The sequence below is a fragment of the Trachemys scripta genome, chromosome 1 (assembly GCF_013100865.1).
Source record: "Trachemys scripta elegans isolate TJP31775 chromosome 1, CAS_Tse_1.0, whole genome shotgun sequence".
Classification (NCBI taxonomy): Eukaryota; Metazoa; Chordata; order Testudines; family Emydidae; genus Trachemys; species Trachemys scripta.
Window position 1 is genome coordinate 274,622,799 of NC_048298.1, and position 27,192 is coordinate 274,649,990.

Below are 27,192 nucleotides of genomic sequence, written 5' to 3' on the forward strand. Positions count from 1 at the left end.
ACTCATGACATCAAGGCAACAAAAGTGTGAAAAACTGTGACAGCAGAATATATGGGGGGAAAAGATAAGCTATGACTAAAGTGTATTTTTAAATAGGTTTTAATGCTTTGAAATAAAACAAGTTTACCATGAAAATGTAATATGCTGTGGCAAACACAGCTTTATTGTTCTGTACCTGAACAATAAGATTAGGAATATTTTCAAAGAAAGGCATTTTGTTGTTGTTGCTGTTGACATTCACAAAATACTATAGCTATTATTTATATTCAGTATTTAAACAAACTGAAATTCATATTCTTGGAAAGCCACGATCAGCTCTCATTTTTTGCGATGAGCAATAGGCAACTTAATCAGTTTAACTCAAGGCTGTTTTGCTGTTGTGTACTTCAATTTTGTTTCTTGTTATGATAAAAGGCATCAGGTGGCTGGCCAACTAGTCTCAAATACCTTCCCCAGAACAAAATTGCATTCATAGTGTAACTTGAATAATCTCTATAAGTTGGAAAACACTGATGATACTTGTCATGCTGTCTGAAAACTCATGGCGATCGGGGGAGGTCCCAGATGACTGGAAAAAGGCTAATGTAGTGCCCATCTTTAAAAAAGGGAAGAAGGAGGATCCGGGGAACTACAGGCCAGTCAGCCTCACCTCAGTCCCTGGAAAAATCATGGAGCAGGTCCTCAAGGAATCAATTATGAAACATTTAGAGGAGAGGAAAGTGATCAGGAACAGTCAGCATGGATTCACGAAGGGGAAGTCGTGCCTGACTAACCTAATTGCCTTCTATGATGAGATAACTGGCTCTGTGGATGAGGGGAAAGCAGTGGATGTGTTATTTCTTGACTTTAGCAAAGCTTTTGATACGGTCTCCCACAGTATTCTTGCCACCAAGTTAAAGAAGTATGGGCTGGATGAATGGACTGTAAGGTGGATAGAAAGCTGGCTAGATCGTCGGGCTCAACGGGTAGTGATCAATGGCTCCATGTCTAGTTGGCAGCCGGTTTCAAGTGGAGTGCCCCAAGGGTCGGTCCTGGGGCCGGTTTTGTTTAATATCTTTATTAATGATCTGGAGGATGGTGTGGACTGCACTCTCAGCAAGTTTGCAGATGACACTAAATTAGGAGGCGTGGTAGATACACTAGAGGGTAGGGATCGGATACAGAGGGACCTAGACAAATTAGAGGATTGGGCAGAAAAAAACCTGATGAGGTTCAACAAGGACAAGTGCAGAGTCCTGCACTTAGGACGGAAGAATCCCATACACTGCTACAGACTAGGGACCGAATGGCTAGGTAGCAGTTCTGCTGAAAAGGACCTAGGAGTCACAGTGGACGAGAAGCTGGATATGAGTCAACAGTGTGCTCTTGTTGCCAAGAAGGCTAACGGCATTTTGGGCTGTATAAGTAGGGGCATTGCCAGCAGATCGAGGAACGTGATTGTTCCCCTTTATTCGACATTGGTGAGGCCTCATCTGGAATACTGTGTCCAGTTTTGGGCCCCACACTACAAGAAGGATGTGGAAAAATTGGAAAGAGTCCAGCGGAGGGCAACAAAAATGATTAGGGGTCTGGAGCACATGACTTATGAGGAGAGGCTGAGAGAACTGGGATTGTTTAGTCTCCAGAAGAGAAGAATGAGGGGGGATTTGATAGCAGCCTTCAACTACCTGAAGGGGGGTTCCAAAGAGGATGGAGCTCGGCTGTTCTCAGTGGTGGCAGATGACAGAACAAGGAGCAATGGTCTCAAGTTGCAGTGGGGGAGGTCCAGGTTGGATATCAGGAAAAACTATTTCACTAGGAGGGTGGTGAAACACTGGAATGCGTTACCTAGGGAGATGGTGGAGTCTCCTTCCTTGGAGGTTTTTAAGGCCCGGCTTGACAAAGCCCTGGCTGGGATGATTTAGCTGGGAATTGGTCCTGCTTTGAGCAGGGGGTTGGACTAGATGACCTCTTGAGGTCCCTTCCAACTCTGATATTCTATGATTCTATGATTCTAGAGTGGCTCACAGCTCTGAATACTTACCTCAGGGCAGACTGTCAGAAGACTGTCAGGACAGACACCCCAAACTGGTGGTGTGTTCTATAATAATATTTCACCAAGCCAGTTACAAAGTGAGCTCCTGGATCTCCGTACCAGTCTTACCATGGAGTCACAGACAGTCCCCTTGGACTTTCCAGTCTCTCTTGCCACCCAGACACACTGAACTTTGTGATAAAAGGTTATTAAAACCAAAAATCACACCATCAGGTTGCTTCTAGTCCCAAGGGACCACCCACTTACCCCAGATCAATTGGTACTCCAGATCTTACACCAAAGACAACGCTGGCAGCCAATTCTATAGTAAACTAACTAAGAATTTATTAACTTAGAAAAGAAATGAGTTATTGAGAGTTTAAAGCAGGTAAAATATAACAAGAGATAAATCAAAGTTAGTAACTCCAAATGGTGGTGATGATGTACTAAACTGCCAGTCTCCCAAAAGTCTTTCAGCGCTATCCATAATAACTCTGAGGATCGCTGTCTTCTCATTCAGTTATTCTGTCCCATTAGAATCCAAATAGTTCAGAAATACAGGATCTTTCCTTGAATCCATATTTATAGTATCTTCCCAAAGAAAGAAGTCTCTCTACCAATGTGGGCTTTTCCTTTGATGGTGAGTGAGGGATGCACTTAGACTTTTGACCTTGACCATATACATGATGGCCAACTTCTTTGAAATTAGCATTTTCTGTTAAAGTCCTTAAGTCCTTCATTAGCATTTCACAAGATTTCTTTGAGTAATTTAGTAACAAGGCTATTTACCATACAGTGTTTGCTATTGAAATATGACAGGAACAGATAAGCAAAAACAATACCAGTAAAGTTTCACTAGTCTTCATTAAGTTGAAGCATCTGAATACACACTTATACATCTAACCCTTACTGTGATCTACACAAGTGAACTGACCTGAATACACTCTAGCTTGACGTGGTCAGCCAGTGTCATAATACTATAACACAAGGATTGGCAACGGGCCGAGGGATATGCTGACTGCCGCTTCTCGCAGCCCCCATTGGCCTGCAGCAGTGAACCACGGCCAGCGGGAGCTGTGATCGGCTGAACCTGCGGATGCTGCAAGTAAATAAACGGTCCTGGCCTGCCAGCGGCTTTCCCTGATGGGCCACATGCCAAAGGTTGCCAATCCTGATATAACAATATCAAAGGCATGAGAAATTTTCTGTGTCATTCTCATATGTGAAATAATCCTTTAGCGGGATGAGCTGTATGGAATCTCCTGCACCAGGTGACTAAAGGTGGCTGTGTTTCAGTGACACTTGAAACAGCACAAAATATGTTGGGTTTGGTTAAAATTAAAACTCAGCCCAGGTTCAAAAAACAGTTGAGGGATCCTGGCCTGCTTCATAGATTTACAAGGGGGTTTCAGTTGAATTTCGATTTTTGTGTCCATCTGAAACTCAAACAAATGCAGTGCAAATACATGTACATCAGGAATGAGATAAATTGAAAGGAATTCTTAAACTACGGAGTTTTGCCCAGTTCTAATGATAATCTAGGATTGAATATATGAAGAAAAATTTAGATTTCAATAGCAGCAAAACTAATAGACTCATAGGACTGGAAGGGACCTCAAAAGGTCATCTAGTCCTGTCCCTTGCACTTGTGGCAGGACTAAGTATTATCTACACCATCTCTGACAGGTGTTTGCCTAACCTGCTCTTAAAAGTCTCCAATGATGGAGATTCCTCAACCTCCCTAGGCAGTACTTAACCACCCTGACAGGAAGTTTTTTCTAATGTCCAACCTAAACCGCCCTTGCTGCAATTTAAGCTCATTGCTTCTTGACCTATCCTCAGAGATTAAGGAGAACAATTTTTCACCCTTCTCCTTGTAACAACATTTTATGTACTTGAAAACTGTTACCATGTCCCCTCTCAGGTTTCTCTTCTCCAGACTAAACAATCCCATTTTTTTCAATCTTCTGTCATAGGTCATTTTTGTTGTTGTTGTTGTTCTCTTGACTTTCTCCAATTTGTCCACATCTTTACTGAAATGTGGTGCCCAGAATTGAACACAATACTTCTGTTGAGGCCTGATCAGTGTGGAAGAATTACTTCTCTGTGTCTTGCTTACAAGACTCCTGCTAATAAATCCCAGAATGATGGGGTTGGTTTTTTTTGCAACAGTGTTACACTATTGACTCATATTTAGCTTGTGATCCACACGACCCCCCCAGATCCCTTTCTGCAGTACTCCTTCCTAGGCAGTCATTTCCCGTTTTGTATGCGTGCAACTGATTGTTCCTTCCTAAGAGCATTTGTCCTTATTGAATTTCATCCCATTTACTTCAGATCATTTCTGGTTTGTCCAGATCATTTTGAATTTTAATCCTATTCTCCAAAGCACTTGCCATGCCTCTCAGTTTGGTATCATCCACAAACTTTATCAGTGTACTCTGTATGCTATTATCTACATCATTGATGAAGATAGTAACAGAGGGTCCTGTGGCACCTTTAAGACTAACAGAAGTATTGGGAGCATAAGCTTTCGTGGGTAAGAACCTCACTTCTTCAGATGCAAGTAATGGAAATCTCCAGAGGCAGGTATAAATCAGTATGGAGATAACGAGTTTAGTTCAATCAGGGAGGGTGAGGTGCTCTGCTAGCAGCTGAGGTGTGAACACCAAGGGAGGAGAAACTGCTTCTGTAGTTGGATAGCCATTCACAGTCTTTGTTTAATCCTGATCTGATGGTGTCAAATTTGCAAATGAACTGGAGCTCAACAGTTTCTCTTTGGAGTCTGGTCCTGAAGTATTTTTGCTGTAAGATGGCTACCTTTACATCTGCTATTGTGTGGCCAGGGAGGTTGAAGTGTTCTCCTACAGGTTTTTGTATATTGCCATTCCTGATATCTGACTTGTGTCCATTTATCCTCTTGCGTAGTGACTGTCCAGTTTGGCCAATGTACATAGCAGAGGGGCATTGCTGGCATATGATGGCATATATAACATTGATGGACGTGCAGGTGAATGAACCGGTGATGTTGTAGCTAATCTGGTTAGGTCCTGTGATGGTGTTGCTGGTGTAGATATGTGGGCAGAGTTGGCATCGAGGTTTGTTGCATGGGTTGGTTCCTGAGTTAGAGTTGTTATGGTGCGGTGCGTGGTTGCTGGTGAGAATATGCTTAAGGTTGCCAGGTTGTCTGTGGGCGAGGACTGGCCTGCCTCCCAAGCTCTGTGAAAGTGAGGGATCATTGTCCAGGATGGGTTGTAGATCACTGATGATGCGTTGGAGAGGTTTAAGCTGAGGACTGTAGGTGATGGCCAGTGGAGTTCTGTTGATTTCTTTTTTGGGCCTGTCTTGTAGCAGGAGGCTTCTGGGTACACGTCTGGCTCTGTTGATTTGTTTCTTTATTTCCTTGTGTGGGTATCGTAGTTTTGAGAATGCTTGGTGAAGATCTTGTAGGTGTTGGTCTCCGTCTGAGGGGTTGGAGCAGATGGGATTGTACCTCAGCGCTTGGCTGTAGACGATGGATCGTGTGGTGTGACGGGGGTGGAAGCTGGAGGCATGAAGGTAGTCCTTATTTTGGGTGCCTGATGTGTTAGGATGGATCACATTTTGGGCTGTAGGGAAAGGAAAGATGTTCTGGGGTTAATGCACCAGAATGGGACTTGGTAGATCTTGTGTTATACTCATGGCTCTACCTTAAATTTCCTGATTGACCTTTCACAGGTCATGTATGTCCGTATGCCTTGGTTCCCCATCAGTGAAATTGAGATAATGCTTGCTGACCTCAGAGTTATGAGAATAATTCCATTGATATTTGTGAGGTGCTGCAATACTACAGCTGAAACCTTTCTTCTTTCACTGGACAACTTCAAAAACTGAGCTGTCAGCTAAGGAGCTCCCACTGTCATTTTTGAGGCTGTGAAATGTAACTTCAGCTGACTAATCAGCCAGGAAAAACCTGACCCCCGTATCTATCTAGGTATTCTTATCTATCCAATCCCCTTGTTATAACACCCTGACATGACAATGGAGTAGAAGCAGCCATAATGGATTGTGTATGCCTGTTAGTATGAGGAATTATTGTTTTAACTACGATCAGCTTTTTTTGCTGTATAACCCTAGAGGCCTTTGGAATGCTCTTGGAATTGCAGATGATTCTGTTTAGCTGAGTCAGACCCTATTCTTTCTTAACTATTTCATATAGTCTTGAAGAGAAGCACTTTTATTGGCTCCCTAATTTAGAGATCTGTTTTCCTCAACTGTTGATATTGCCTTATGTTGCCCTTTTACTTCACAAATATTAAAAGAAAATGCCTTTCTTGTGCTGCTGAAAGTCCTGCTAGTGTCATCATCTCTTGTTTTGGAAATACAGTACTCTGAATGTGGTTGTTTGGAGATAAATGCAGAATGTTACCAGATTTGCCCGTTACTTTGGGGTACACTCATTTATTAGGGGAACTCTTCAGGGGTGGGGTCAGTAATTCTATCAATGTGCTGCTTGAGGCACTTTTGTTTTCATATGGAGCTCTACTTCTCCCTTCTGCAAGTTCCCTCCCAATGGAGCTATCCTGCAGGACCTAGGTTCCCCAGGGCTGGGTTCTTCCAGCCCCAGAATCAGACGAACACTCACACACACCTTAACAGAGCGCGTCTGAGAGGACAGGGTTAATCAGCACTCCCAGGCTGACCCCTTATATGTCCCTGGACTCAGTAGGCTGGGTTGAACAGCACCCAAGCTGTCACCCTCATATGCCATGGGCACTGCACCGGAAGAGAGCATGTCTGAGCAGGCTGGGTCAAGCAGCACTTCCGAGCTGCCACCCTCATATGTCTCAGGTTCCTATCTCCACTTTCACGTTACAATTGTTCTGGTAATAACCTACTTGATGAGCAACCCCCACAGGATTTTTGGGCGCTGCAGGGATCTTTTAGCTTAGGTACGAGAAGTGCTGCTGTAGAGCGAATGGGGAAGCCAAAAACACCCATGAGCGGGGAGAGAGAGAGAAGCAACCAGCCTAACCATGAAAGTTATTTATTGCCAAGTAATCACCATACAAGGAGAGCCAAACAAACAAAACAGTTATGATATTAAATCTAACTTAAATTTGATTACAAAAGTCAGGTTTAGAAAACTATAACTGATCACACAAGTCAGCGTCAGAAGGCTATACCTAGCTAGAGAGAGAGAGAGCTGGGTTCTCACCACTCCGTGAAGTTTGAATCGATCGGGGTTCCCAGGTGGTGGTGGTAGCTGAGGGTCCGGAGTGCTGGAGACAGGCAGAGCCCCCAGCATGATCAGTCAGGAGAATTCATAGATTCATAGATTATAGGACTGGAAGGGACCTCGAGAGGTCATCGAGTCCAGTCCCCTGCCTGCATGGCAGGACCAAATACTGTCTAGACCATCCCTGATAGACATTTTCATCTTCTATGAAGATGAAATCCCAATGGAACTGATGCAGATTATGGATCCAGGCATCATAGCATTTACTTGAGCATGGGGAGGGTTTTCTGTAGGGAAAAAACAGTGGTTCAAGGGAGAACACTAGATTTGTTTGTGGGTAAACTGATGGCTCAAGGGAATAGACCAAAGTTGTGTTGTTTAGGCTAGACAGTGGGAACTGACCATTCCTGGCTATGTGCAGTGTTCCTTCGAGGGAGCTCACCATGCAATTAGGCAGCTTCAATATTTTGGATACCAGTAAAGGATTTATTACTAGAATTGGTCTGATAACTACTGAGCTGGGTGTGTACAGGTGTGGGTTCATTAAGATCTGGAGCAGAGATTACTTATCATGCAGTGCTTTCCTGCTTTTCTGGTCCCAGAGTTCAGTACAGTTCTTGCCTTGGAATCTTTGTTCTCCATTCTGTATGCTAATGGAGATGCTTCCCTGTCCCATCTTTGATGCAAATGAGGCAAGGGGAGTTTCCTTAATCCTGTCACCCTTGTCCAGGGGGGTTTAGATGCGTCTCTCCCTGCCTTTTCATTGCTTTTTGTAAGTCTTTCTTCTGATCGGCTTTGGTTCAAGTGGAGGCTCGTGCGGGGAGGAGGGTCAGAGATCTTTCGTGAGTCAGACAGGCTGGGTACTGTGCCCTCGTTCCCCAAGAACACAGAGCTGATAGGTAACAAGGAAAAGATATTAAGCTATATTTGTTTACAATTGAAATGTATTCTGTTCATCTCTAAGGGAAAAAGAATCTGCTAGCAATACTGATTACACAGTATGTTCAGAGAATCAACTATAGAGTGAAAGAAGTCATAAGATAAACTAACTGGTATAGTTTGATGTAAAAGTTGGCCTAGTCAAAAAACACTGAGAGCTAAATCCTTAGCTGGTATAAATTTGCAAAGGTCATTGACTTGAGTGGAACTACACTACTTTGCAACAGCGGGGAAACTGGTATTACAGTGTGAGGAACGTCTTAAAAGAAAAAAAATCAAGCTTATTTGATACTAAATTAAGCAGTAATCCAACAAAATGGGTTCAATCAAGCATCTAGGTTTGACCAAGTATGATGAATAAAAAAGGAACCCGGAGGAGGATATTGATTATCTTGCACAACTGTTTTCAAATGGCTGAAATGAGCAAACACACAATTAATAGTGTTATCTCTAGGATTTTCTTCACATCATAATGAATATGGGCCCAATGCTACTCCTATTGACTTCAGTCAGACAACGGCTAGGCGGGGCATTAGCATCTAAAAGGTTCCAAAACTCAGCACTAAGATTCTGAATCTATCCTGGATCCCATACCATCTCACCTACCAGATCACTCAAACTGTCCACTACTACAATTCAGATTTTGAGGGAAGATGTGCTTGGCTTAAGGTATCTCCTCTCTTGGGATGCTCTAGTTGCCTCCAGTGACTGAGAATGTAGCGTTATCTCATGATACACTTAATATTATGATCATACTGCTTTTATGAAAAACCTCATTCTGCTCCATAGCCACTAGCTGCTAAAAGGGGGAGTTTGCATCTTGCAATACTGTGTGACTCATGAGGAATTACTCGATCATTTTGTGGTCCCAATTCACAAAGTCAGTTTACTTCCTTAGTCGGGAGTTGTTTAAAAATCAAGATTGTTTGTTAACCATTTCAGGTGTATCCTGTGCAAATATTTTAGTCAGATTCCCTTAGTCTTGTCCTGTAATTTGAGATAACTTCTAATCCTGGCTCTGCCTCACTCTGTTCCATTGAGCAAAGCATCTAACCTTAGACTTCTCCTCTGTAAAATTATTGTAGTAATCAGCTACTCCATGGATGTGTTCTGTGAAGCCTAGTTAATCACTGTAATTTCAAAGCAATGTTTTATAAATGCTAAGTGTTAGTATCATTAAATAGAGAGACAGGGTGGGTGACGAAATATCTTTTATTGGACCAACGTCTGTTGGTGAGAGAGACAAGCTTGTGAGCCACACAGAGCTCTTCCTCAGATATTTGTAGCTAGAAAGCTTTCCTCTCTCACCAGCAGAAGTTGGTTCAGTAAATATTACCTCATCCACTTTGTCTCTCTAGTATCCTGAAATCAACATGTATACAACAACACTGCACACAACAGTGGATAGTATAATTAAATAGACTTTTATCATTCTGGTCCTGGAAAGAGTGGGGAAAAGTTTTAAGATACACACACTGATTGTGTAGGTGATATGTTCACACTGTTTGCTGACTTCAATGGATGATTCAGTCGTCAGTGTTCTGTTGCCTGCTTTTCTTAGCATAGTTCCCAAAGATTTCTGTTGTTCAAGACAAGATTTGTATGTCGTCCCTTTAACATGGCAAGAAACACATAAAAGCGCTTTCTGATGGGAGGCTTGCTTCAGAGATGAGCTCATGGAAACTTCTGAACCTCCACTCTCCTGCATGCCTTCTTCCCTGGGTTGCTGTACAGGATTAAAAAAAAAAGTGCCACAGGAGTCTTTTTTTTTTTAATCCTTTACAGCAACCCAGAGAGAGAGAGAACAGAAAAAAGAGCACTAATCAGCATGTCCTGTGCTCTTCTTTGTAGTCCCAGCGCCGTGTTACGTTTCACCTCCCTGATGGCTCCCAGGAAAGCTGCAGTGACAGTGGTCTAGGAGACCATGAGCCTGTGGGTAGTGGAACCCTGATCTCACACCCTCTCCCTCTGGTTCAGCCACAGGACGAATTCTACGACCAGGCCTCTCCGGACAAGAGGACTGAAGCTGATGGCAACTCTGACCCCAACTCTGGTGAGTTGATTTTCAAGGCTTTGGTAGTCTTTGATAGAGGTTTTTGTTTGTTTTGTTTTGTCTTTTCACTTTTTAAAAAACCTTTAAGCTGCAGAGATGTGGAGCATGTGCATGGATATTTAGTCACAGCAGTTCAGTGGAATTTACAGCATGTTAAATTAGTTGCCTGAAATATCATGTTGCAATGTTGATTGTAAAAAAGAAACAAGTAAAAAAAAAATTGTGCTCATTTGGGAAACATGTATAGACAGACTACATGATGAGTGGAAAAAACAAGAAAGAAGGAAGTTCTACAAGGTAGCTTGCTTGTCTTTGTTGTCATTTTCAGTGTTGTTTAGTATTTACCTATGCACTTTCTTCTTACAATGATGCTTCTGTCTTCACTGTGGGATGGGATTTGAAATCATCCTAAATACCTATTGGAGATCAAAGGAACAATGAATTGTAGGTGATATTTTTCATTGAACTAAGTTAAAAAATGGAGCAAAATAGGGTACATATAGTTTTCTGGCTAGTTTGCATATAGGTACCACCTCTTTCTAATAGCTGTCGCACTGAAAGCCCTTCTGCTTGCAAAAGTAAATGGAGATTCTCCGTTAGCTTGAGAGGGCGGGGGAACTCATGTTTGGCTCTAATGGATATGAGTTTCATCTACGATGTTTCACATGGGCAGTTTGGCTGGTACCCACTATGGCTATATATATATGGGAAGTTATTTTTTCCTTTTAATTTTAATTAATTTTTACAGTATATTGGAAATATAATGCTTGCATCCTGCACTATAGATGCAGCTCAGCAAGTGATAATGGGAGAATCATACATCTGAACTGAGGACTCTACAGGTAATGTGACTAGGGCTCATTGGGAATTTTTTGACAGTGTTTTGTCATTGGAAAATGCTGATTCATCAAAACCTAAACTTCACAGAAACATACTGGTTTTGACAAAACGTTTTCTGGGAACATTTCTCAAGGGGGAGAGAGACAGAAAGACAGACAGACACTTCCTATAATAACCAATAGTTTAATGTAAAGCTGAGATTTGAAGCTGGGCCTCCCATATCGTAGGTAAGCATGCTAACCACTGCGCTATTGGCTATTCTGGGGTTTATGTAGTCTCTGTCTTTCTGTCACATACATGTTTTTGTTGTTGTTGTTTTTTCATTAAAACTGTTGAAAGGTCTTGGTCTTATTTCGCAAAAACAAATTCCCAAAGCTTGAAATTTTTCACAAAATGAAAATGTTGTTTTCTGGCCAGCCCAAACTGTGACCTTAAGTCCACAAAAACACAAGTACCAGTAGTAGTATAACAGCAAAGAGCGAAAAATGTGTATAGTATATGTAACTGATTAGTTTAAGTGGAATTATCCTGTTAATTCCCTGTCCATGCAAGAGAAGAGTGACATATTTAACTAGAGTACAGGGCTGTCTTAAGGCTTCATTCATTACCTGTAGGCACTGTAGCATGGGCTTTGCTGATACTGAGTTGTATATCTCTATATAGCACATAGCATAAAAGTCCATCAAACAAAGCTGAGCAAAGAGCAGGATCAGTAAACTCCTGTACAAAGGTCTTACATGGGAGTGTTTCTGCATTAGCGAATAGGTGTCAACTGCACCATGCAATCATGTAATATTAATTACAAATGATCTAACTCACCCAAGTCAGCAGATGTGTTTAAAGCTCATATGAATATATCTGTTTTAGTGATGTCTGTAACTGATGTGATTATACACAATTTAGCCTTTGGGGACACTAAATTCAGGGCAAAACTGTGAGAAACTAATGGTCAAACTGCATTGAAGCTTCCTATACTAATTATTTTATCAGACTGAATTAAAACATGGATTTAAATAGTGTCTTATATATCTCATCAGATCTTACAAGCTAAGCAGAGTGTAATAATTTATTTCACAGAAGTCACCCCAGGAAACATAGGTCATGAGGCACTGTGATTATGTAGATTCCACTCTTAACTCTTGAGTCCTTACTTAGTTATTGCCCAAGCAACAATGAAGTGGTCAACAATGTAGTCGCTGGAGATGCCTATTTTTTTTTATTCTGAGATGTGAAATATAGGTTGTGACAGTTTATGGGCCTGAAAGATCCCACGACATCTTTACATGAGTAGAAATTTTACCCAGAGTTAGGGCAAAATTAGAATGTGAGTAATTACATTCTACCTACCTAAATTACTGATGTTGTGTCAATTGAATATGGTAATCTTTGACACTTCCTGTCTTAAGCTGTAGTGTATTATTGCTGTGCAATGTTAAAGAGTTGCTGCATTCAACCCTAGAGGTAGTTTGATTTCAGTGGTTGTTGAAGTGATTCCTACTGTAGTGTGTATGGTTTAAAAGCATTGTGAATACTTTGGGATGACAGGTGCAATTATGCGGGGGGTGGGAGGGTTCTTAGTGAGAACCCATATTGTTACATTAATGAAACATATGCATTAGATTAAATCTTTAAAAATACAGAGAAACAGTTAGACAAGCTTTGTGATTTCTTTGTAATCCTAATACTTAATTATATGTGTGTTCAAAAGAAAAAAGTGGACCCATTAAGACTTTAGGGGAGCTTTACATTCCTCTCTCATTCACCACACCCATGATTTACACTGGAACAAAATGCTCAAAAAGAGGGTGTAAAATGTTTTCAAATCAGAATGGTCACATTTATATCCATTTTACATTTATATCCAAGGAGGTGATAAATAAGGGATTTTTAAAAGAAATTTGTAACTTTGATGTTAGTCTGGAGGTGTTATATGTTAATATAGTCTCTCAGAAAACAAAAAACTAATAATAGTTACAAGTTTGTTTTATTTTTGAGAGCCTGTTTTATATATATTTAATATATAATCTAAAACCTCAAAAATAATATCAAAATTCAATATTTCTTTAATAAAAAGCCTCATTCTCCATTGCCCTTTCTCTTGTGTAATCATAAGAGTAAATTACACTATCATGTGTATTTATACATAATATAAAGGTGTAATAATGTCACTAATAATGATTAATGTGTAATAAGAATTGTAGGTAGGTTGGTTAGTTGTGTTTTTGTTTTTGTTTTTAGAGACTGCCTGAATATTCTATTTTTTTCAAAGTTCCTTATTTCTGTTACAACAAGTAACACATTCACAGAATCATGGGTAGTGATCAATGGCTCCATTTTGAAATTTGAAATTTTGAAACTCCAATTAACTTTTCTATATTTACACTGTTTGTTTATTTATCTATTTATTTATTTATTTATCTATCTATCTTCAGGTGGTAATGAGAACAAACTAGGCAATTTCATGATTTTTTTTTTTTAGTCAGTATCTAGTATCTAATTTCATGTTAGTGTTCCCATGCACAAGTACAGCTGCAAATGTATTGTGGTAAATATTACAGAGCAAGGTTTTGTTGTGCTCTTTAAGTGTTTCAACAAAAATGAAAAGAAGCGTAGTCATGGGACTATTTGTAATGATTGTCTAATAATGTATTTGTACCAAAAATTACATGTGGGGTCAAACTTGTCCTTCACTGTCCCTTTCAAAGCTAGTTTTAATGCAAGGTGTGTTCAGTTTGTTGAAGCAGGATTCTATTTCTGCCTGGAAAGACCTGTTAAATGGTGAGAACCATTTTGGTGAATGACTTTAATGTTCTTGTGAATGGTGTATTTTTATTGTTGCACACCATAAATTTATGTAAATAAAGATGTACCCATTGTTTCCTGGTAGTGGTATGTTGCTGCTTTAATTAAGTTTGGACAGGGGGCAAGGGCCAGGTTTGGACAGCCTGCAATGTTAAAGAATGTGTTAAATATTCTCATAGCCGAATGATCTACTGCATGAGAAACTCACTGTTACGTTTTGTAAGTGTTGCCAGCCTATGAAGAGACAAGGGAGTTACAATTACACTAGTCTAATGAAAAGGGCATACAAAGCCAGAGAAAATTCTCCCAGCTAATATTAAAGACACAAATATCTCATGAAAGTAAGAGAGATTACAAACACTAGTTTTGTTAGCTAAATATTGTCACCATGTTTACTAGGGGAGGGCAGACAGGAGAGGCAGGACAAATAGAAAATCAATCAATCAATCAGCACTTTAACCAGGATCTGCATACTCCAAGATTGGTTTAGGACACTTAACCTGTCAATTTTGTGTAGGCTCACATTGTCCAGCCATGCCAGAAGAAAAACAGAAGGCAATGGATTTAGTTTAATTAGTTTGCAGTTTTATTCACTTAAGATATCTGGGAGTAACCAACCACAAATTGTGCAGTGCAGGTCATCATACTTTCCTTAATCATTTACCCTGCCACCCTCTCCTTGTAAGAGGGTTAAGGGGGCTAAAAAAGGAGGGGGCTTCCTTTGCTTTACGTCCTTTTTTGATCCATTTTCTCTGATAACAGTAACCCTTCCATACTGATATCCACACTGGACATCCACCATAAGTTTTATGTACTAATTTGTGACATTATAACCTAACTTCCCTGCCTCACCCATTGGATCCCAGACCCACTATGGGGAAGGAAAGAAAATTCCACTTCACCGTGGCCGGTCTGGGAGTGAGGGGAAAAATTACTTACTCCCCAGCCCCCAAGGAAGAAAGGACAACTAGCATGATGCCCACAGCAGATCATAAAGGGACCTGATTCTTTTTTAGATTCTATGGGTTGGAGGATGGGTACTGCAAGCCCAATCTAGGCAAAAGCAGGCTTTTCTGGAACTGCACATAGTATAAATACCCCCACTCTTCCAGTCAGCAGGAAAGGCAGTGTCCCTCCCCGCCCCCCAACCTGGTTAAGCTATTTTCTTATCCTCCCTACTCTGTATAGGTCAACTTTCTTCCTTCCTGTACCTCTGCTACCAGTAGTAGAGGGAGCCTTTAAAGAGGTACCAACCCCCTTTTTTCCAGCCACCTCATAAAGCTGTGGTGAATGAATATCTTATTCTTGAAGCTTTCATCTAATCCACCTATAGGTCTTTGCCATCTCAGATTTCTATGATCAGTGTTAATTGACAATTAAACAACTATAAAGTTCACCTTTCATTTGATGCACCGGTATAGCCCAAGGTTATCCTATTTTATCAGAACTCTTCTGTCAGTGAGCAATATATTGTGGGCCGAAAAACTGCATTCTTCCATACATTTTCACAAGCTCTGTGGCATTATTACATGTTAGTAACAACAACTAATTCAAATTCAAGAGTCATGACTGAAATGACTTAATTTCACAAATAACATTAATTTGTGAAATGTTGCCATTCTTAAACACAGTTATGAACAACCATGTAAAATGACACCATGTTGACCATGACTTTGTGGTCAGTGTAGACCAGGACAAATTGAAATCAGCATGTAATATAAGTCAATGTTTTGCAACTATCTTGAAACACAATAAAATGAAGTATTATGTGTAAGCCCGAGGAGGAAGTAGAACAGGGATTTGTGATTGCTGCATTGAGAATATATAATTAAAAAGAGAAAAATAATGAAAATAAAAAGGAAACTGTAATTCGACATAAAAGAAGAAGCAGAGCTTTGAAAGGAATTTGCAAAAGTAGAGGTTTAAAAATTAGTTGGCCACATTTTGATTTCTGTTGTATGTATTTTTGACCCAACCTGTTTCTAAATGAAGAATATTTTTGAATTTAAAAGAGTATTCATTTCATTTCTCACTCTTCCTAAGAAAGCTATTAAAAGGGAAAATAGTTGCCAGATTATATCTCTCAGTATGTCAGATACGAACCTGCAAAACCACCAAATTGCCCTAAAGTCTAATAGAAATTGTATATTACCAACATGACTTTATTGCATCTCTTCTGCTTGCTTTGTTGCTTTTCAATGTGTTTATTACAAAGTGTAATGTTAACAGAAACATCCTGTTTTATGATCTGTTGACATTAAGAGAAGAATTTGATGTATTTTAATCTGGAATGTTTCTTTTGTAGTTCATCAGACAGGAGCTCAGTGTTGTTTTCTTGCTAGTACAGTTTTGATTTCATCAGCATTAAACGAGCCCTTATTAGTTAAGGATCCTGCTTTCACTGCTCTTTTAGTAAAGGCTGCTAAGTACTATCATTTAAACTGGAAATGTTAACCCATCTAATGGTTACATTCAATATAGCTAACAGAATGATAGAATTGTATGTAGGAAAAATGTGCCTCCTAGTGTAAAGAAGGTGAAATGTGTACTTTCATGAACTTGCTTGATGAAATTACATTTTGATAGCTGCAAGCTGTGGATGTGATTCATTCTCCCTCAAAGAGATAAAGAGAAATAGCATATATTTAACCGAGTGTGGGAACTGCTCTGGGGAGAAAGCCTATTATACATTTCAGATGTGCGTGTGTGGAAATAAGTAAGAAGCAGAGAGAGAAAATATTTATGTCCTTCATATGTTTGCCTAATTTCTACCCATAATTAATAAGCAATATAAATAAATGTTACATAACCCCAAATTATGCCTTCATGTAAGGAAGACTGGGCTTGGGTGAAAAACTGTAACAAATCCTTGGCATTTTAAAGGTTTCACTTCTAAACATAAAAAGAAGAAAATTGTTTTATAATGCCAGAGGGTATTCAAAATAAAAATAAAAATTTGGAAGTAATTCCATGTTCTTGGAAGCAATGGCTAAAATAGCCCAAGTCTGCCATTAATGCTATAATTACAATGTTTTTTATTTCCAGTATATTAAACAATATTTGGATCAGTGTGGCTGATAAAACACGAGACCCGGCATTGAATAAACCTAATGCTACAGTTGTTTAGTGAAATGATTTCAGGGGAATTAAATCATAATATAATTCCACTAATAAGCAGGAATATTTCTGTGGCATGGTTTAATTATTATTACAGTTTAGAGTTATGGCAAGAGTGTCTTGTATTAAACTTGCAACAAAGAATCCTGTGGCACCTTATAGGCCTTGGCTACACTGGCGCTGTACAGCGCTGCAACTTGCTGCGCTCAGGGGTGTGAAAACGCCCTCCCCCCCGAGCTCAGCGAGTGCAGCGCTGTACAGCGCCAGTGTAATCAGCGCCTGCAGCGTTGCACGCTCGCTCACAGCGCTGCAAGCTACTCCCCTCGGAGAGGTGGAGTACTTACAGCGCTGCGAGACAGCTCTCGCAGCGCTGGCAGTGCGACTACACTTGTGCTTCGCAGCGCTGCCGCAGCAGCACTGTGAATTGCCAAGTGTAGCCAAGGCCATAGACTAACAGATATATTGGAGCATAAGCTTTCGTGGGTGAATACCCACTTGGTCAGACGCATGTATTAAATTTGGTCATATGACAGGATGCCATGTGGAGAAGCTAATCCTTTCATGCAAAGAACTCTGGTTTACAGTGTTACTATCACAGGGGCCAGTGAGTGATGGTGTTTTAACCTTACAGTCTGTTCCCACTGTATAATCCTAGCTTTTCTTTACTGCTCCAAAGTTGCTTGTTCCACTTGGCTAGACTGAAGTTCATAGTGGAGAATTTACAGTTTAACATGTAGCTAAGGATGCCTCTATGTTAAATTTTTCTCTCCAGATAAATCACTGTCCATAGCTATTTTTGCGTTTCATAATCTGAGAACTGAAAGAAGAACATTTGCCTTTGAGACATTTCCTCCATTTCATTAAACACAAGTTCATACCTCACACAGAATCTTACACTGTCACATTTAGCTACAGGCAAATAGTAGCAAGAGGAACTGGAGTCAAGTTGGCTGAATTAGCCTACTGAACAGCTATTAAATAGACTGAAGACTGGATTCAATCTTGGCACCGTGTATTTGTTTCTTTAAAAAAAACCCTGAGAGGCATGATATGTATCAACATTTCATTAAGATTTTTACAGCATTCTTGGTTTAGAAAGAAGACACAGAGCCAAATTTTATCCTGTATTCCTTTCCCTTCTCCCCATGCACCAATTCAGGATGTGTGGAATGTGAGTCAGGGTTGAATCTGATCTGTGCAACTCATTACATCAGTGTGGGGCAGATATTTAGTGCAGGTACTCCATAGGGAAGGGATACAGAGACCAGATAAATTGCTTGATAAAGGAATTAAAGGAAGTGTTTGTTAAAGGAGAGGAATGAGGAGGGTAGCCTAAGGACTTCTATAACTTGCATGGCAGGGAGCCAAGCCCTATTCCTTGATGCCCACCTTAACCGTCATTTGAGAGTGGGGATGGTAAGGTCCCAGCAATGGGTTGACTGGGGATCAGGATGGAAAGAGAGGGGGACTGGCAGAAGCCACCAGGTAGATATTGAATGAAATGGGGTTATCTGCACTGTACACTTTTATCTGCTGCGTAGTCCCAGAAATCTAATAATAATGTTGTGGCCTGATTAAGACACATGCAATGTCTCCTGTCCTCCTGTCAGTATAGCCGGACAATGTCTGCTATACTAAAAAGCCATCTACGCTCAGAAATCTTTTCATTATATAGGTCAATAGATTCTTAAGGCCAAAAGTGACCATTTTGATTATTTAATCTGGTCTCCTGCACAACACAGGCCAACAAATCTTACACGATAATTTCTGCATCAAGCCCATAATTTCTGTTATAACTACAGCAGGGGTGAACAAACTACAGCTTGCGAACTGGATCCGGCCCCTCAGGGTTTTGGATCCGGCCCGCAGGATTGACACACCCGTGGCACTGCAGGCCCGGCGCCGCTCTCACAAGCAGCCGGCACCACGTCCCTGTGGCCCCTGATGGGGGTAGGGCAGAGGGCTCTGTGTGCTGCCCTCGCCTCCAGACACCGCCCCCCGCAGCTCCCATTGACCGGGAACGGGGAATCGCGGCCAATGGGAGCTTCGGGGGAGTTATCTGGAGGCGCGGCAAGGGCAGCACATGGAGCCCTCTGCTCCCCCTCTCCCAGGAGCCGCAAGGGCATGGTGCCGGCTGCTTCCCGGAGTGGCGCAGTGCAGGGCCAGGGTGGGCAGGCAGGGAGCCTTCCCTGGACCTGGTGTGTGCTGCTGCCACCCTAGAGCCGCTCCAGGTAAGCAGTGCTGAGCCGGAGCCCGAACCCCTCGTACACCCCAACTCCCTGCCCTAGCCCCCTGCCGCACCCGGCATCCCTCCTGCACTCCAATCCCCTGCCCTGAGCCCCCTCCCGCACTCTGTACCCCTCCCTGCATCCCAGCCCTGAGCCCCCTCTTGCACTCCGCACCCCTCCTGCATCCTAATCCCCTTCCCTGAGTCCCCTCATACAGCTGGCACCCCTCCTCTGCCCCAACCCCTTGCCCTGAGCCCCTTCCTGCACACCGCACCCCCTCCCACATCCCGCACTCCCTACCTCACCACAATGCCCTGCCCTGGCCCTGCATGCAATTTCCCCACCCAGATGTGTCCCTCAAGTCAAAAAGTTTGCCCACCACTGAACTACAGCATATTTTCAAAAGATATCCAGACTTAAAGACTTCATTTAAAGACTTCAGGTGATGAAGAATCTATCCAACACTCAGTTACTTATAGACCGCAATCAAGTTGCTTCTTAATCTTCACTTTGATAATCTTCACTTCACTGTAAGTCAAGTTTTCTAAATGTGGACTCATATTGGTAGCTCTTTTCTGAACATTTTTCAGTTTTTCAACATCCTATTTATGTGTGGACTCCAAATCTGGACACTATATGAGAGGAAAGTAGCAAATGCTGCATGCTTAACCACTTAAGCATCCAGACCTTTTATAACAGTTTCAAGGTTAAAATGACATAACCACAATTTCAACTTAAATGCCCTCAATAGGGGAAAAAACCCTCCTCATAAACCCCCTAAAACACAGGCAGTGCTTTTATTGATTTCCTTCTGTACAGATTCTTATGTTTTGATGTCAGCGGGTATTCATGCCTCAGCAGCTGAATAAAAAGTCCTTTTATATTAGGATTAACCATCCCAGTAGCTGATACAAATTAGAGCAACAAAAGAAAATCACAGTTTCAATGTCAGTTAAGTTTCTTATGCTACACTCCATGCTGGAAATCGTTTGTAGATAAGGCTAAGATTTTGTCATGGATATTTTTAATAAAAGTCAGGACAGGTCATGGGCAATAAAGAAAAATTCATGGAAGCCGTGACCTGTCTGGGACTTTTACTAAATATATCTGTGCCAAAATGGTGAACTTTGGGTCCCCACACCGCCTGCAGCAGGGTAGCTGCACAGCAGCTAGGAGCTCCAAGGCCCCCACTGCAGGGTGGGTGTCAGAGCTCCAGGGACCTCTTGCCACCCATGGATGTGAGCTGTGGGGCCTCCCCCCACTTGCAGCAGCTGGGGACTGTGGGGTACCCCTGCCACCTGCAGCTACGGGGGTCCTCCCACCACCTGCAGAGTCTGGGAGCTGTGGGGTGCCCCCGCAGCATCCAGGAGCTGTGGGGTACCCACACTGCCCAAAGCCCCGGGGGCCCATCATGGATGGGAGCTGCAGGGTTCCCCCGCTGATTGTAGCTCCAGGATCCCCCACTGCCCACGGCAGCCAGGAGCTGTGGGGTATCCCCACTGGCCATGGTGACCAGGAGCTCAGGGGTTCCCCTGCCACTCACAGGGACCAGAAGCTGCAGGGATTCCCCTGCTGCCTGGGAGCTGGGAATTCTGGGGGCAGCAGAGGTGGTGGGGGTACCCCGCAGCTCCCGGCCCCCATGGGCAGCGGGGGATCCTGCAGCTCCCAGCCACCACAGGCTGAAGTCATGGAGGTCACTGAAAGTCATGCATTTTGTGATTCCGCGACCTCCATGACTAAATTGTAGCTTTATTTATAAATAATCATGCACATTTTACAAAATGTGTAACAGCAGTAAGTTGCAATCCTGAAAACCCTTACTCATGTAAATAGTTTCCCTGACTTTGCACCACATATTTACAGGTTCTCCCTGTGGAGCTACGTGCAGGCAACTAGTAGAAAAATTTAACATGAGTGGAATAAAGGCAAAGGTAGAGGGCCTGTTGCTGCACAGATCCTCTGTAATTGGCCAGTGATTTAGAATAAATACTTTTCTCTATTTACAGCAGGCTATTAAACTAAAATGAATTTCTATAAAGTTTATTGGCATCATGTAAAACTAAAATTAGTGAAGTATGATACAGAAGCTCAACTTTCCATCATATTCTAACCTGTTCTGAAACTGGATAGTTCTAGATTTTTGTGGAGGGGTGTCAAAAGAAGGGAAAAACAGATTACTGACTATGTCAAGACTTGTTGTGTGCTTTAATTTCAATACATATTTGTGAAAGTATAGGGAAATATCTGATATTACTTATAGCTCATATTACAGCTTAATTAAAATGTAAAACTTGTCCTGACGTGGCTCTCATTTAAATTACATTCATACATGTCATTATCCTTTCCCCTAGAAGCTGGTGCTCATCTCTGGAAAATTGCCAAGTGCTGTTGGTCCAGTAGTGTTTTTAACTTGGAGTCTATAAACAGAAGGAATTAATATTTCCATAAACAAGATTATATGTATTATCCTCTAGTTTGTTTGAATGGATATCTTGAAAAATGTATTTCCAAAAGTCAAACACTAGGGAACAAATCCAGTGATGAGACTGAGGGAATTTAGCATTATAAGTAACGTATCTTCAAATGATCTCTGACATGTACGTTACACTAACATACACATCCTTTAGATTCACAATCACTTACAAACATATTATTTACTACCCTTACACATCACCTCTGAATGTGGTCCACTGAATGTGAATTTTAAAAGTCTACATTGGGTGTATTTTATACACTCAGAGCTAGGCTCTGCTCTTAGTTACACTGCCCTAAATCCAGAATAGCTCTACTGACTTCAGTGATGGAAGAATCTGACTCTGTGAGGAGAGAACAACTACTAACATTGGGGTGTTTGTTAAAGCTATCTCCTACTTTAACTTACATCTTCTGACACCTTTCTTAGGCTCCTCAGCACGTAAGTTACATCAGCTTAGACTCTCTTTCACTTAACCACAGTTAATGACCAAATGGAGAACAAATGTAAGGAAATCTAAGAGAATGTAAGGGATCAGACTTATACTATTTTGCACATCACTAGGGTTATTTGAAATATTTATATAAACATTTTTTAAAATTAAAAATGGAGGAAAATTTGCCAACTGTTTCTCATTTATTGACCACCTATTACACATTATACATTTATCCCCAGGGTTAAATCCAGGACTGGCATAATCGGTTGAAAACTCTTTTGAAGTCATTGAAGTTTGCATCTGGTTCAGTGGGCTGAATTTAATCTTAGAGCTGTGTGAAAATCAGTGGTTTCAGTTCACTAGAAGTCAGGTGATTTTTTTCTGTTCTCTCTTCTTCTGTACATATATATGTATGTCCTGGCACCCTTTTTGTTTCTTGCTGATGTTCAAGATTGAATGAAACCAAAATATAAGGTGAAAGAAGCAAACAAGCAACCTCAGCTTGAAATGGTTATAGTTTTCCTGAATTCATGTCAAAGCCACTGAATTTCATAAGATTTTCATTTGAAACCACTGAATTTCAAACTGATTTTTTTACTAACCACTCTTATTTGAAACTTGCTTCAGTTTCATTGCAATTGCTATGAATCTCTGGGAAATGTCTGGTCCAAATGTCAATTCTGTAACAAAAAAAACCCCAAAAATTTTTGGCTTCATTGTAGAAATTTTAAATTGCATGATTGTTGTTTAAAGCAGGAAGCCACTGTATTTTCAGTGGGATACTCTACCAGTTAGCATGATTTCTCCAGTTGGCCAGATTTGTCTTATTTTCACATTTATCATTCTGTAAAAATAGAAATAAGATGAACGGAATAAAATCCATTTTTTCAGGCATAATTGAATGGATCTGGAGAACTGTGTGTGAATTCTGGGGTACTCCAGAAGGCAAACTAGTTCTAATCGTGTGACACAAGATCAATTAATGATAGTGGTGATTTTTACAAAATCCTAGGTCAGTGAAGCAACAATATAATATGTCACATACAGTTTGTTATTCATTTGTTTTTGAGACTCTTTCACGAAACTCTGGGGAAATGTAGTATTCTAGGGGTTTTGATGAATATCTAGGTTTGTTACGTTAGTAGTGAGATTGATTATCTGATTAGTCAAATTCAGTTTCTAATGCTGGGCTTGACTGTGCAATCTCTGTTTTCTTTGGTAAGCATTTGGTCATTCAATAGAACTACTCTGGTGAAAAAGGATCGCACTGCTGAGTCCTAGGAAATCTCACTTGCAACACTTGAATGGGTACAAATGACCAACTGAGTGGTAGAATTTTTGAGCACCAATTAATGCTGTTTTGACACTCCTGTTAGCTTTCCTTAGTCTTTTGCATACCTTAGACAGACTGGACATTATGCATATTTAATTCTTATTTCTGCTGCTGTAATTTTTCTTACATTTTAGTTATTTCTCCCTCAGAATATTTATTTGTGATGCTTATTATATTCATGCCCAGCTTTGTCTGATAAAGGCTGATCACAAGATATGCCAACTCTTGAACTAAGAGAGGCAATGCTTTTTTTAGGTCTTTCACATACTGTTTTACAAGATATGGAGTTGACAACTAATATTGTTCTGTAGATGTATATATGTATATTTCCACAAAATCATTCCTGCTTCTGGTTTTGAGAAATAATGGGAATACAACTCCAATTCCATCTGCTTAGAAAGTAATCTTGTTCCTTTAAAGAATAAACAATATTTGTTACTTTTAAATGGTATTTTTGAATGAACAAGGTTGTTGTCTAATTCCTAGTCTTATTTGTTCTATTCCATGCTAATCAGATACACTAATTAATGACATTCATTTTCAGTGTCCTGTAAAGTGTACCTCTGTTTAAAGACAACTGTTTTTGTTTTGTCCTTTTGCACTTCCTGAATAATAGTTTGTTTGATTCCTACTTCTCTGAGTACCTATGCACCACACAAGTTTTTTTTCCCCCTTTTCAGATGTACTAGCTTGTAAGCATATCTTATTGAGTGCCATGACATTAGAGGAGTAGAAGGTAATTTATCTTGGTGCTCAGAAATTCTACAGTGTTATTGAATGCTGATGACTGTACACTTGTGCTGTAAATGGAGAACCATATAGTCAGAAACTGAAATTCTTCATCAAGTAAATAGCAAAATGAGCTTTTGCCTTCCAAAATTGTGAATTGTCCCCTTCCTTAGACAATGTAGAGGTACCATATGTTAGTTTGGAAGGGCATTTTGAGACATTTGAAAAGAACTCTTAATTTCAAGTACTTTTTTTTTTTTTTTAGTAAAGCACTGTCCTCAGATATGATCATGCAATTTCCACTGAAGTGAATTGCACTTCAACAGAAGTGGTATCCACTTACGTGAAGGCAGATATGGTTCTTCATTTGTAGAATGAAACAGAGAAAACTGTATTAACTTGTTTCCATTAACTGTTTGGTTTAATGCTAAAATAATTATATATTACTCAAAGACGAAGGCTTCCTCTTTGTATCAAGACATAGACATTGTTGTTACCATATGACTTAAACTCAACGGTAGGGATGGAAAACATATTTCTAATATTTTCCTTTACCCTAACACTCTTACTACCGTCATTGTGATATAATATTAATAGGGGACCTGGAAAATTCAGTTGTAAAGCAGTAAGCTAGTCTCAGTCTTAGCTATAGTGGAGCTATCCACTCACTATAATGGGTCCCTTTTGAATTCACAGGTATATGATAACTATCTGCAACTCTGATCAACCCCTGTCCAGAGAAGAGAAAATCACTGCTTGATTTGTTATTATTTGTTTTGTGTTTTATTATTGTTTTTCTTTTTTGGGGGGAGAGAGGTTTTATTTTATTGCACAAGTAGGATACCAATGGGTTGATGTAACCATGCTTCCTCATGGAAGTGCCTTGTAGTAGAGAAATGCGTTATTAATTCATAACATTAAGTTGACAACAAGCCTTTATCTTACCCATAAGACTTCATACTTATTTTGTTTCTCTAACATACAGAAAATAAATATTACATGTATGTAATGGGGCGAGGACTCACTCCTGCAGCACCTCATGTTGGTCGTCCTGGGAATTAGCTCTTTTGACCCCGAGCGCCCTCTGCAGGCCGGTGTCCTGCTTGCCGCTGGCCCCCGTGTCCCTCCCAGACCTGGTGCCCCTTGTCCTCGGGCTCTGCCCCCTGGCAGTACATCCGCTCTCAGGGTTTCCCCACCCAGGGGAACCTCTACGCACTAGCCCACCTCGCCTCAGTCTTGGGCTACTGCCAGTCTCTCCCCCGCTCACTGGGGCAGACTGCAGTATATAAGCCACTCATCATAGGCAAGGGGGGTTTGGACCGGCTACCTCTGCCTACCCTGGGCTGCACCCTTGCACCCTAGTACCTTTGATAAGGCCACAGCCTGGGGCTTTTCCGGGCGGGAGCTCCCCAGGCCAACTCATATAACAACATAATAAATGTGGGTTTTCTGTTTAACTGTACTTCTTTTTACCTTACTCTGTTCAGTTTCCCAGCAGCCAGGCCCTTCTCCCGCTAGAGACAGAGAGAGATTGACTCTGCTCCGGGCCCGCTGCCCTCTTATAAGGGCTAGCTGAGCCCTGATTGGGGCATGGCCACAGCTGAGCCTGCTTCCCCAATCAGCCTGGGAATTACTTGCTCCCAGCCACAGCTCTTTCCTGGGCTGTTTTAAGCCCTTTAAGGCCGGAGAGGGTGACCACCCCGCTACAATGTATTTTTCCTTAAAAAATTGTGTTTTCCACAAACAGAATAGAGTTGTGACTGTCAATACACAAACTTGGTCTGCTCTCCTTACCAAAAAGAGAAAAAAAACAAATCTAATATTTTTTTTAATACAAAGGACAACTTATTAACATTTTAAAATATGAATGAATGAAGTCTCTAGAAGCAGGAATAATATTTTGTGGCTATGGCTTTATCTCCTCTCATATGAATCCAGAGAAATACAGGGTTAAAAAAAGTAGGTAAGCAGACTGAAAATAATCATAGAATGTTTGCAATGTTCAGACATGTACAGTACATTACACTGTGATTCCACCACCACAACAAAATACTCATTACCTCTGTCAATCATAGTGAGTAGAGATGCCTTGCTACTCAGAGGTGATAATATCTTAGTCTATTATAGTTAGCACTTATTTACCATGTGTGTGGGGAAGAGTGGAGGGGCAGAATTCACATTTACCACAGCCTGAGATGGATATTTTTGTTCTTCTGGAATCATAACAACAAAATCCAGTGTTTCGGCTTGTGTAGCAGGCTTGTGCATTATTCTTAAAAAGTTTTGCAGTTTTAAGAAGGGGTTGTTTCAATGTAAAAACACACTCTGAAAAGCATTTATTGTTTTGCTGTGTCTATGCATCTTGCAGACATTCAGGCAATCAGCACCTATAGCCACAGTCAACGGCATTCAGATACCATGGTGATAAGTGTGATATAACAACCTAAAACGATATATTCTAGACAGTACTTCCTGGAGTCACATACAAAATGGTAGACTCTCCCTGGAGAATGTGCCACAGGCAATTTTACTAGAGTTGGTTCATGCAGTTAGGTTGCTTGTTATCTTCAAGGCTACCTTATTAATTTTTCCTCTGAGGAAATATTTCCTTGTTTAAAGAAAATTAACCCTCGTAGAGTATAGAAGTTGCTACTTGTATTAAGATAGGAGAAATGTTATCTTTATCTTTATACATATATAGATTTATATCTTAGATTTATATCTAGACTGATATAATCTCCCAAGTGCACATTTGTATTTCTCCAAGGGATAGCTTACCATTTAAAAGTGGATTTTCATTGCTTCTCGTCAAAAATCAAATTATACTAGTGCCTAAAAATTCATGCTATTAACAGTTGAAAGCATCCCCCAAAATTCCACGACCTGACAAATCAGAAGTTTCATTTTCAAGACATGATTTGAAATGTAATTTCTCTGAGGATAACCCAATTTCTGCACAGAGAAGACTCTTCTATCATCCTGGTTATATGCCTGATTCCTCTTTGAGAGC

The 27,192-nt window shown here is 40.8% G+C and overlaps 1 protein-coding gene across 6 annotated transcripts in view; it reads left to right on the plus strand.

Moving 5' to 3' along the window:
- PCDH9 (protocadherin 9) overlaps nt 1-27,192 on the plus strand; it is an 886,411-nt gene that overhangs the window by 543,487 nt on the left and 315,732 nt on the right. For 3 of the 6 annotated variants that reach the window (XM_034758374.1, XM_034758375.1, XM_034758378.1), the window contains one exon: nt 10,023-10,224. In XM_034758374.1, the coding sequence (XP_034614265.1) occupies nt 10,023-10,224 (202 nt within the window). Of the gene's footprint in view, nt 1-10,022; nt 10,225-11,009; nt 11,397-27,192 lie in introns of those variants that run through there. The other 3 variants (XM_034758376.1, XM_034758377.1, XM_034758379.1) reach the window with 2 other exon arrangements.